Below are 13,101 nucleotides of genomic sequence, written 5' to 3'. Positions count from 1 at the left end.
TCATTAACCTAACACCCCTGTATGCTTCATCCGATGCCAGTGCTTATGTAGTTACATTGTGTATGTTGTGTTGCCCTATTATGTATTTTATTTTATTCCCTTTTCTTCTCATGTACTTAATGATCTGTTGAGCTGCTCGCAGAAAAATACTTTTCACTGTACCTCGGTACACGTGCCAATAAACAAATCCAATCCAGTTAGGGAGCGACTTCCAATATTTTGACCCAGCGAAATCAACGGTAACGGCGAGATAGTTCAAGTCAAGGTGTGGCGAGTCATTTGGAGGGGTACTTGCAGGTGGTGGTGTGCCCATGTACCTGCTGCCTTTGAACTTCCAGGTGGCAAGAGGTGGCGGGTTTTGAAGGTGCTGTTGAAGGAGCCTTGGTGAGTTGCTGCAGTGCATCTTGTAGGCGGTACGCGCGGCTGCTCCTATGCTTCAGTGGTGGAGCGAGTGAACGTTGAAGATGGTGAGGACTGAGAGAATGCTGCATTGTCTAGGTGCTGCATTTCAATTTTTTTCCTTTTTTCCTTTTTAGAGTTTAGAATGTTTTCCAATTAAGGGGCAATTTAGCGTGTTCAATCCACCTACCCTGCACATGTTTGGGTTGTGGAGGCGAAACCCACGCAAACACTGGGAGAATGTGCAAACTCCACACGGACAGTGACCCAGAGCCGGGATCGAACCTGGGACCTCAGCGCCGTGAGGCAGCAGTGCTAGCCCACTGCGCCACCCTGCTGCCCTTGAGGTGCAGCTTTTAATTGGAAATGTGAAATCTAGTGGGTTTCAAAGGTTCTGTGACTTTTGGACTGAGGGCTGGTTCTCATGGCCTTGAGTTGAAAATTCCCCTTTTAGCCAGCACCGGAGGGAAAAAGCAGAGCAGATTAAGGATCATTGGTCACGCTATTTGAATCTAAACTGGCTGCTGCATTGTACTTGAGAGCACTGGATGGCTTGAGATCTGGTCCGGGTGCAATTCATTCTTTGAGTGGACAAGTCTGATATATGGAGTGTACACCCTTGCATTGACAGTGTTTCTTCCTGATTGGTGCAGGTATGATGATCGGGGGATATGTGTGGGGCGTCCTCGCGGACCTGAAAGGCCGCCAGCGAATTCTTGTCTTCTCGTTGGCCGTGAACGGTGTCTTTGGAGCTGTGTCCAGCATGGTGTCTAAATATTGGCAGTTCCTTCTCTTGCGATTCATTAGTGGAATTGGGTGAGTATTTGGTTGCAATGCCACTGCTCCTCCCTTCACCTCCCTGGGGGCGGGGGGGGGTTGCAAACTCCACAAGGACAGTGACCCGGGGCTGGGATCGAACCCGGGTCCACGGCGCAGTGAGACAGCAGTGCTAACCACTGCGCCACCGTGCCGCCCAGCAACCGCTTAATTTGACAGAACAAACAGAATATGTTTTTTGAAAAAATTAACTTCAGCATTAGAATTCCCTCACTGTTCTCTTGCTAGTCGTGCAGGCGATCCTCTCCACCTATTACAATAAGGAAACAAAGGCCAAACTACATTCCTGTATCAAACCAAGGTTGGCTGGTGTCCATTCAGGCAAAGACTAGGTACAGAATCAATCACCATTTCCCACTTTGAAACTTGAAAATTACTGTGACCTCCGTGTGGGAACTGCGGGGGAGATTTGTGACGGGTGGGGTGGATAGAGCTGTGAGAGCAGGCCCATTAGAAAATGAGGTTTAAACTGAGGTTGAAAAGTCGACATCTCTTGGATCTAAAAGGTTCATAGAATCATAGAATTTACAGTGCAGAAGGAGGCCATTCGGCCCATCGAGTCTGCACCGACTCTTGGAAAGAGCACCCTACCTGAGCCCACACCTCTACCCTATCCCCGTAACCCAGTAGCCCCACCTAACCTTTTTGGACACTAAGGGGAAATTTAGCGTGGCCAATGCACCTAACCTGCACATCTTTGGACTAGGGAGGAAACCGGAGGACCCGGAGGAAACCCACGCAGACACGGGGATAACGTGCAGACTCTGCACAGACAGTGAGCCAAGCCGGGAATCAAACCTGGGACTCTGGAGCTGTGAAGCAACTGTGCTAACCACTGTGCTACCGTGCCACCCAAGGTTCTTGTACAATTATAGATGTAGACGCTGAGGTGGATGCAGTCTTTGATCTTGCTGGGTGGTCTCGGCATGCTGCCTTGTGATGGGTGTGGTGATAATTTAACTCTGATTGCTCCCTCAGTGTTGGCGGTTCCATACCAGTCATATTTTCCTATTTTTCGGAATTTCAACCCCGGAACAAAAGAGGCCGCATGGTCAGTGCTTTGGCCACTTTCTGGATGGCCGGGAACATTGTAGCAGCAGGTGGGTGGAGTTGCGTGTGCGCGCGCGCGTTTGTGTGTGTGAGAAAATGGAGCCGTACAATCCCCCCCATGTCCTTCCCCCAATTACAATTGGATCACCTTGTGTCGGAGGTGTTGCTCCATTGGGCCCTATTTGGCAAGAGACCTGCTGACTGCCAATTTGGTGAATAGACCCCTGTCTGGGTAGGGGACTCCAACTGCATCCCCTCGTTGTGGAAGGATTGACCGTCCACTGTTGAGGCACAGAACGTGCATCAAACGTGAGGCGAAATGTTCCAGAGCACTTCAACGAAGCTTACAGCGTGGAAGGAGTCCATCTATTTCTTTTGAAAGAGTTTTGCAATTGGCCCTACAACCCAAGTGTATATTTTATAACTGTTCTCTTTTGAAAGTCTCTATTGAACCTGGTTCCTTCACTTAACATCAATGGGATGCATCTCCTGATGAGATGCCTCTAACCTCAACTTGAACGATGGTATCTGTGATTTTTACCAGCTCTCTCATGTTTTGCACCCGTCATCAGTAAGCAGCAAGAACTGCTACTATTACAATATAATTAGTACTATGTATTGTCTCGACACGTTAAACTCCTGTTACAGCTGTGTGGCAGTGTCTGCTGTTCAACCTACTCTTTAATTTTTTTTATTTAGAAATTTGGAGCACCCAATTATTCTTTTTCCAATTAAGGGGCAATTTAGCGTGGCCAATCGACATCACCACATCTTTTGGGTTGTGGGGGTGAAACCCACGCAGACAAGGGGAGAATGTGCAAACTCCACGCGGCAGTGACCCGGGGCCGGGATCGAACCCAGGACCTCCCGTGTCGTGAGGCAGCAGTGCTAACCACTGTGCCGCCCCTTTCAACCCACTCTTTTAATGCCATCTGCTAACAAATTGAAGAGTCTTTCTTAATTTGCTTTCGTCACCTTCCCCATTAAAGCTTGAAGTTTGATTCGGCAAAGAGGTCCTGCAGAGTAGCAACAGCATGCAATTGTAATGTGGTAAATCCTCCCATCAGACTCGAGTTAAGGATCAAATGCAACCCCGACTCCCTCCCAACACCATGCTGCAAAGACGTGAGTCTTTCCCTGCCAATTGAAAATCATGTGTGGGTGGCGCAGTGGTTAGCACTGCTGCCTCACGGCGCCGAGGTCCCAGGTTCGATCCCGGCTCTGGGTCACTGTCTGTGTGGAGTTTGCACATTCTCCCCGTGTCTGTGTGGGTCCCCACAACCCAAAGATATGAGGGTAGATGGATTGGCCATGCTAAATTGCCCCTTAAATGGGGAAAAAAAAACAATTGAGTACTTTTAAAAACAAAAAAAGACAATCACATTGCTGCTTCGCCTTTTTTAGATGGTGTACAGCCATGGCAGAAGTAACTCACCAATATGGAAGTCGGTGTTAATATCCTGGCATTGTCAGGATGTAGTGGAGGGTAACATAGAGGTTGGGTTAGGAGTCCGCAGGTGAATGCTAACTAAACAGGAGGTGTTGGGTTAATACAATTTAGAAAATGTCAGAGTGTTGGTGTCAGAAATACAGCCGGTTAGGAACCAAGGTGCTTAGGATCTAACTGTTGAGTAATACATATGATGATTTAAAGTTGTCTTCACAACCCACACAAAGCCCTTAGTGCAGCGAGAATGGAGCGTTGCATGTGCGGTGTGACTGTCCCCTTTGGCGGAGTAGCATTTGCCACATGAAGATCACATGACCATCGCGGCACCAATAGGTTTGCAACGTGTTACAGAATCAAGCACCTCGGAAGGTGACCATTCAGCCCATCCGTGCCTCTGCTAACTCTTTGAAGAGCTGCCCAATTATTCTCATCAACCCCAGCTCTCTCTCATGACCCTGCTAGTTTTTCCTTTTCGATTATACGCCCTGTTCCATTTTGAAAGTTACAATTGCACCTGCTTCCACCAGGCTTTCAGACATTGGATTCCAGATCCTTATAATTTGTTCAGTTAATTGCCAATTATCTTAAATCTGTCTCGTCTGGTTACTGATTCACTTTCCCTTGGGAACAGTTTGTTCCATCGACCATATCAGAACCCCCTCATGGTTTTGAACAGCTATTAAATTAACCTGTAACTTGATCCAAGAGGAACAATAGTCTCTATATATAAATGAAACCCCTCAACGCCTGGTACCATTCTGGTAAATAGCCCTGTGCCCTTGGGCATTGTCCACCTGGGTGTTTAATTAGGCTCACTCTCCGTAATTCTTTGGTATTCCACACTGGAATGGTTAATAGACCACAGACCTTAAGGAACATCCTCCGAGTAAGTGGATGGATATATAACGTACTTTCTTCAGCGAAGTGCTGATATTCCCTTCATCCTGCGTTGACACTGGGCAGCCTGGTTCCTTATCTTCCTTTAGAAGGTATGGCTTTCCTTGTCCACCTCTGCACCCAATCTGCGCCATGACACCGCTGCCAGGCGGGAGAGTCGATTCGAGCTCTCCGTCCCTATCTTTCTGGGCTCTTAAATCACTTGGTACTGCTATTTGTTACTGGTCAGCTACTTTAGTTGGACCTTGAATGGGATTTCTTTTTTGTTTGGTCTGTAGCGGCAACGAATTGTTAGAATTTAGGCTTTCTCTCAACCAACTTCATTCTTGTTTTATTCGCAAGGCCCATTTCCACAGGCCGGCATGCACCGAGACCTCGTGCAGAAGTGATTGACAGTACTTGGTGCATTATCTGTTCTTGGGTATACCCCAGAATGAGTATGGGGTGGCCACCTGAGGCTGACAGGCCAGGTGTTGCAGGCTCAAATGAAACATGTTATTTATTGCACAATGTAAATTTATACAGAATCAAAAAGAAATAAAGAGCAATACTGTGGTTTCACTGATTCATTTCAAATTTAAGTCCTGAGCACAGAATAACAATGCATTCAAATTCTTAAGATTTGTTTTTTCATGCCCTTTAATTCACTAGTTTGATGTGGATCACACTTTGGCCTCCCAAGAAGATCGATCGATCTCTGTGGATTTTGAGTCGAAACAAATGAACCGAGGGAAGATTGCCCCAATTACACCCGGTCCCAAACCGTCTCCGATAAAAGCGGGCGGACAAATTCCTCAGAGTAAATAAGCCCCAAATCGTTTCTCGGCAGGATGATAAAGGAAAGTTAAGCCGAGAAGTTAACAAGTGGGAAGCAGCACTTGTTTGTCTTCAGGCAATTGTTTACTAGCTTTGGCCTGATGCAGAGCCCCCTGCAGTTTGTTCTGTAGTCTGCGGAGGTGGCAGCCAATTAGCTTGAATGTGCCAGCATTGTATCCTCACTCTTATCTGTAACCTCTCCGCAGAACGATCACGTGTAGTCTGGGTTTCAAATTAAAGTTTGCAAGAACCCTGGCTAGAAGATATATTTTAAAACATTAAAAAAAAAAAAAAAATTTAGAGTACCCAATTATTTTTTTCCAATTAAGGAGCAATTTAGTGTGGCCAAACCACTTACCCTGCACATCTTTGGGTGGTGGGGGCGAAACCCATGCAGACACGGGGAGAATATGCAAACTCCACACAGACTCTGACCCAGAGCCGGGATCGAACCTGGGACCTCGGCGCCGTGCGGCAGCAGTGCTAACCACTGCACCGCCGTGCGCTGAAATACTTTATGATGATGTAGGCGAGAACTTGTGTTTCCCGTAACTAATGTGGTCACTGCTGATTGAAATCTTCTCTTCATTCATTTAAGCTCTGCATCTACTATTTCTAATTCAAGGATAAAATGGAGATTGTCTAAGTCTCTTCCCCTTGATGCTTTCTGAGAACTGTTGATCTCCTTAATTTCCTCAGTCTTTCGAACCAAATTGTTGATTGCAAATTTATTCCCTTTATTTTACTCGTTTGAACTTGATTAGTATCCTGTGAATCTCAAACCTTTTATTCACCTTTGTTTAAAAAAATATGTTTTAATCAACATTTTACATTTTTACACTACATTTGTTAAAGGTAGCTGAGAAGGTTACTGTTCATTTTGAGCACTCCTTCCCCCCCTTATCGTAGGCCCTTTACTTCACCGTGAGTGGTTGTTCGGTGTTTGAGGGTGAAAGCATTAAAATTGTCACTATATGTGAAAGAAGGGAATGGCTCATTGGATTTAACTTGTTAAGCGTTGAAGTTATTAATAATCTTTTTATCGTCACAAGTAGGGTTACATTAACACTGCAATGAAGTTACTATGAAAAGCCCCCAGTCGCCACATTCTGGCGCCTGTTCAGGTACAAAGAGGGAGAAATCAGATTCTCAGCTGGTACAGGGATTGAACCCGCGCTGCTGGCCTTGTTCTGCATCCCAAACCAGCTGTCTAGCCCACTGAGCTAAACCAGTGCCCTCCTTCTCCTTTCCCTCTCCCTGTCGATTGGCCTCCCTTCTCTCCTTTTCCTCTCTCCCCATCCTGTTGACTGCCTGTTTTTTGAGGGTTCTTTTTCATGTAGCCTTGTCCTGTCCCCAAGTCTGGTCCGCAAATCTCCAGTCTCTTTGCCAGGACGTTTGTGAGTAATTTTGTGTCCAAATTGACTTGTATGATCCATGTTCCGTTTGGGTCTTTGTCTTTTTTGGGTATCAGCGATATGGTGTCCTGTGTTAGCTTTGGCGGCATTGTGCCCCTCGCTAGTGAGTCTGCCAACATTTCCCGCAGGTGTGAGAGCCAGTGAGGATTTTTGGTCGGAGCGACCTGTGTGTCCTGACGATCTCTGGAGGCTTGGGAAGGCTGTCTCTTCCAAACAAGTTGCCCAGCTTCTTGGCCACGTAGTCAGTTGGGTCTCTGCCCTCCATTCCCTCCGGCAGGCCCACAATTCAAATGTTTTGTCGCCTGAATCGGTTCTCTTTGTCCTTAACCTTCCCGTTCAGGCTCCCGTGGGTCTGTAGCAGCCTCTTTATCTCGGCCTCCAAGGTGACGATCCGATCGCTCTGGCCTGTCGATGCATTTTCGAGTTCTTGGATCGTTTTCCCCTGGGCCTCCAGCTTCTGTCCCATCCCGTCGAGCGTCATCTACATAGCAGCCTGCGCCTCCGCCACCTCCACCCTGAATGCCGTTTGCATCTCCATCTTGATCTCGTTATTTCCTTAGTTAGGAACATCTCCCAACCATCTCCGTGTGGGGGGGGAGCCCGCTGTCCAGGTCTCCCTCTCTCGGGGGTGACCAGGGGCCTCTCGCCTCGTGGGTCCACTGACCTGCTTGCTCGCTGCTCCTGCCCTTTCCGCCATTTCTGCGGCCTCTTGAACTGCTGCTTTCTGGCATTTTGTTCTTCCTCTCTGTCTTCGTGGCTGAGGGGATGAATAAGCCCGATTCTCTGGGCTAAATTCATCCAAAAATGCCTATTTTGCTGTGTTCTGGAGAAGAGCCACCTGATGCACAACGACTCAGCACATACCTGACACCGGAGGTCTTAATCACCTTTGCAATAAAACATTTTTGGAAATCTTTGCTAAATGTTGCCCCTCTTACATTGTTGGTCAAGTTTGTAACTTTAAAAAGGCATATTCATTATAAATCTTACCTAGAACAGAGAACAATGCAAATCAAAAATCCATTCAGCTCATCCACCATCTTAAAGGTCTCCACATTACTAGTTTTCATCTGATCTAATGGCATATCCTTTAGGTTTGTGATGAATGGAGGCAGCACGGTGGCGCAGTGGTTAGCGCTGCTGCCTCATGGCACCGAGGTCCCAGGTTCGATCCCGGCTCTGGGTCACTGTCCGTGTGGAGTTTGCACATTCTCCCCGTGTTTGTGTGGGTTTCACCCCCATAACCCAAAGATGTGCAGGTTAGGTCCATTGGCCACGCTAAATTGCCCCTTATTGGGAGAAAATGAATTTGGTACTCTAAATTTATTTTTTAAAAAAGGTTTGTGATGAATGTAGGGCTTTTTAATATAGATTTCAGTATTTATCTGCTGCAGTAATTTTGTAAAAAATCGTACTTTAACATACAGGCGGACTGTATGGCTGCAAAATGTGCAAATAAGATGTTGTAAAAGTGAGATCATCATCCATTCCACCCATGTATGTGTTACAAAGAGAGGCTTAATGGAATCTTGTTGTGAATGCTGGAGATTCCCTGGAGAGTAGATCATTGAGACATTATGATTAGACTGAGATAAGCAGGTCACCGGTTCTGAGTGGGATAAAGATTTTTTTTTAAATTTACCCAATTATTTTTTTCCAATTAAGGGGTAATTAGCGTGGCCAATCCACCTACCCTGCACATCTTTGGGTTGTGGGGGGAGACCCACGCAGACACGGGGAGAATGTGTAAACAGACAGTGACCCGGGGCCAGGATTGAACAAGGATCCTCGGTGTCATGAAGCAGCTGTGCTAACCACTGCACCACCGTGCCGCTCCTGAGTGGGATAAAGATGATGCAATTATTAGGAGGAGCCAGGTCTAGTGTGTAGTTTTGCTTGGAGTCTGCCAGGAGCTAATAAAAGGTGTTTTCTTTTTAATAATTGTTTAACTGTTAATTGAAAAGCTATTTTCCGTGATAATGTGTTTAATCCTGTGTTGAGAATAAAGTTTGTTTTAATATAAAACATGCCTATTGGTCAGTGGAAGCACTCCTGGAGTGAGGTAATCTTTCTTCACAGTTTTGCAACTGAACAAAAAGTATTAGGGGTTATTGTCTGGTATCCTAACAAACGTCTGGTCAGGGATCATAACAGGTTTAGCACACTGGGCTGAATCGCTGGCTTGTAGTACAGAACAATGTCATCAGCGCTGGTTCAATTCCCGTAACAGTCTCCCCGAACAAGCGCCGGAATGTGGCGACTAGGGGCTTTTCACAGTAACTTCATTGAAGCCTACTCGTGACAATAAGTGATTATTGTTATTATTAGGTTGAAATTGTCTATTTTTATTACAGATATACATGGTATGTTGCATTTTTCATTTTTCTGTGATGGCTTTGTGGAGTTCTACATGGATCTGTAAATTCTATCCTTCTTTGTGTAACCTTTGTCTCTTTGTGCCATGATATAATTATTTTCACTGTTGCTCGAGGTGGGTGTGAAGAAGAGGTGCCAGACCTCATCCCTGGGGTCACCAGCACTCCTTGAAACACAGCCCCGTGAGGAAAGCAGTCTAAATGAGATTGTCAGTCAGTCTTCCAACTCTGGGGAGGCTTGGGCCTAAACTCACGTATCATTCAAAGTCACTCTTAAAGAAACCTGGTGGGGACTGACTGCATGTTGGAGATGCACGAGTTAAATAAATTAAAAAATGCGCAGTGGGAAATGAAACTAAGTTTATGAGTGTGAGAGAAATTTTACAGAACTTTGCTATCACAAAACCTGCACAGTAATGGAAGTGCTGGGCCAAGCTGAATTCCAAGCCAACCTTATGATGGCACTGATTCTCTGAGGGAAGAGTTCACCAAGTGTCACACTCCTGCCTTCTCCTCGTAGCCCTGCGCATTCTTCCTTTTGAGATAATCCACTGCCTCGATTGACCCTGCCTCCTCCACACTCGGGCAGTACATTCCAGATCCTAATCATTCGCTGCATGAGAACAACTATAATCTTTACTGTCACAAGTAGGCTTACATTAACACTGCAATTAAGTTACTGTGAAAATCCCCTAGTCACCACATTCCAGCGCCTGTTCGGGTACACTGAGGGAGAATTCAGAATGTCCAATTCACCCAACAAGCACGTCTTTTGGGACTTGTGGGGAAAAAACTGGAGCACCCGGAGGAAACCCACGCAGACACGAGGAGAACGTGTAGACTCCGCACAGACAGTGACCAAAGCCGGGAATCGATCCCGGTGCCGTGGCGCTGTGAAGCAGCATGCTTCCACTGTGCTACCCTGCCGCACGATATTCCTCGTGTTACCATGGCTCCTTTTGCCAATTATGTTAAATCTGCGCCTCCTGGCTGTTGATCCCACCACCAATGGGAACAGACTCTCCCCATGTCTGCTCTTGTCCAGACCCCTCATGATTTTGAACACCTCTATCAAATCATCTCAGCCGTCTCTTCTCCAAGGAAAATCGTCCCAACTTCTCCAATCTATCTGCGTAACTGAAGTTCCTCATCCCTGGAACCATTCTTGTGAATCTTTCCTGCGCTCTCTCTGATGCCTTCACGCACTCCCTGCCTAAAGTGCGTTGCCCAGAACTGAGCGCAATAATCCAGTTGAGGCAAACAAGTGTTTTATACAAGTTTAACATCACTCTATGTCCTTATTGGAAAAATGATGCTCTATGCCTTATTGACTGCGCTCTCAACCTGTCCTGCCGCCTTCAATGATACATGTCCTCTTTAGAATTGTGCCCTTTGTTTTGTATTGTCTCTCCATGCTCTTCCCACCAAAATGAATCACTTCACACTTCCCTGCATTAACTTTCATCTGCCACTTGCCCTTCCGTTCCACCAACCTGTCTGTCCTTTTGAAGTTCTACACTCTAGTCACCTGTAATTCCCCCTGCCGCCACTCCTCCTGAAGGGTTGCATCAATATTATTGACAGCAGCCTGAAAGCTGCCCGCCATCCGAACTGAAAAATAGGTACACATACAGGGTGATCCCCCAATATGTGGTAGAGATACGCCCCTCTCACACTACCAGTTGCTCCAGTTTTTCAACAGCAAACAAGCATCCACCGATTAATTCTGTAGTGAGTCATTACTCTGAGGCTGGTGTCATCAACTACTTGTATGTAATGTTGTAAAATTTGACACGGAGTCACATAAACATATTAGCAGGTGACTAGCAGTAAAGTACTGTGTTAAGGAACAGCGTATAGGAGGAGAGAGAGAAAGAGGCGGAGAGGTTTAGGGAGGAATGCCCACCAATGGTGCGCTGATGTGAATTGGGAGACCAGAACTGGAGGAGTACAGAAATCTCAGAGCTGTAGGGCCAGAGATGATTAAAGCGATTATGGAGGATCAAAGCTACGGAGAGTTTTGAGCATGAGGGTGAAAGCATTAAAATTGGCACTATATGTGAAGGAAGGGAATGGCTCATTGGATTTAACTTGTTAAGCGTTGAACTTATTCATCATAATCTTTATTAGTGTCGCAAGTGGGCTTCCTTTAACACTGCAATGAAGTTACTGTGAAAATCCCCTAGTCGCCACACTCCGGCCCCTGTTTGGATACACGGAGGGAGAATTCACCTAACAAGCATGTCTTTCGGGACTTGTGGGAGGAAACCGGAGCACCCAGAGGAAACCCACGGAGAACGTGCAGACTCTGCACAGGCCGTGACCCAAGCTGGGAATCGAACCTGGGACCCTGGTGCTGTGAAGCAACAGAGCTCACCTGTGAGCTACCGTGCCGCCATGTTGTCACAGGACCGTCATGTGAAGTGTTGCTGATTATTAGGCATAAATTATTATTTAAAACTGAACCATAATATTATGGGGAGGGAAAGAAGTTATTCCAAATGGGGAACGTTGGAAGAAAGAAGAGCTTCATTGTTCTGAACAGATGTGGAACTGCAAATCTAATTTCTTTCCGATTTATAACAAAAAACAGTGGAAAATTTCATTCATAATTAAAAAAAAAAAAATTAAAATACAATTAACGGCACTTAACCCGATCCTAATAGTATGTCTCGAATTCTAACCGTGATTTAATGCTGGGGCTCTACCTTTGTTCTCAGGCCTCGCGTGGGTAGTGATCCCCAGGACTTCGTTGACTTTCCAACTGGGTTCGATACACTTTCAGAGCTGGAGGCTCTTTGTGATACTCTGCTCAATACCAAGCCTGTCCTCTGCGCTGGTCTATGCTCTGGGCATGCCCGAGAGCCCCAAGTATCTGATGCAGGTAAGAATGCGTCACGTTTACACTTTGGCAGTGTGTGTGTGCAACCAGAATGGGATAAACTGAGAGAGAGACAGATTTTTAATCAGTAAGGGAATCATGAGTTCTGAGGATAAGGCGGGAGAGTGGAATTGAGGATCATATATTAGATCAGTCATGACCTCATTTAATGGCAGAGCAGACTTGGACCAAATGGCCTCCTTCTGTACCTACGTCTAACAGGATATGTTTTGACTTTATATATCTGCACATGATTAAAGCTCTGTGTAAGATTCCTATCTATTTTCCTTTATGGTATGGCCTTTTTTAAAAATAAATTTAGAGTCCCCAATTCTTTATTCAAATTATGGAGCAATTTAGCGTGGATGCCATCAATCAATAGGCTGCTGTGCAGTGGGCCGATGAGTTTGGCATGGGTGTGAGGCAGACACTTCCTTTTGATGTTTCGTGTCTGCGTATCCCCCTGCAGTGAGACATCTATCTCGCAACCATTGTAGTTGAAGGTAGAGACGTCTGATTACAGATACAGAACACACCGTGAGACGGGAGTGATTCCTAAACATCATCAACTTAATGGAACAGGGAATTCATTGCTGTCTTTTTTTAATGGGCAGAACAAGTTTATTCTGCGTCTGAGTTCAATATTCAATTTATAGAATCCTGCTGCACAGAAGGAGTCCATTCGGCCCATTGGTCCCATGCTTTTTGAAAGACCGATCACTCCCTGCCTCTTTCCCCATACATTTATGAATTTCTTCTTTTCAAGTGGACATTTCATTCTCTCTTGAGTTACGATTGAATCAGCTTCCATCGTCCTTTCAGTAAGTCGCTGCAGATCTTGACAACTTGGGTAAAAAGGAAATCTCATCATCTCCCTTCTGAATGTGCGTTCCGTGATTACCAGTGTCCTGCCAGTGGAAACATTCCTCCCTGCCTACTTTTCAAAACCTTTCATGATGGGGTGGTGCAGTGATTAGCACT

The 13,101-nt window shown here is 45.9% G+C and overlaps 1 protein-coding gene across 4 annotated transcripts in view; it reads left to right on the top strand.

The window, feature by feature from the left end:
• Positions 1 to 13,101, top strand: part of sv2 (synaptic vesicle glycoprotein 2) — a 151,526-nt gene that overhangs the window by 80,497 nt on the left and 57,928 nt on the right. For all 4 annotated transcript variants that reach the window (XM_072493058.1, XM_072493057.1, XM_072493059.1 and 1 more), the window contains 3 exons: positions 1,053 to 1,215; positions 2,215 to 2,336; positions 11,960 to 12,123. In XM_072493058.1, coding sequence (XP_072349159.1) covers positions 1,053 to 1,215; positions 2,215 to 2,336; positions 11,960 to 12,123 — 449 coding nt within the window. The remainder of the gene's footprint in view (positions 1 to 1,052; positions 1,216 to 2,214; positions 2,337 to 11,959; positions 12,124 to 13,101) is intronic.

The sequence above is a fragment of the Scyliorhinus torazame genome, chromosome 30, assembly GCF_047496885.1.
Source record: "Scyliorhinus torazame isolate Kashiwa2021f chromosome 30, sScyTor2.1, whole genome shotgun sequence".
NCBI lineage: Eukaryota > Metazoa > Chordata > Chondrichthyes > Carcharhiniformes > Scyliorhinidae > Scyliorhinus > Scyliorhinus torazame.
Note: the sequence above shows the minus strand (reverse complement) of the source record. Positions and strands in the feature narration are given on the sequence as shown.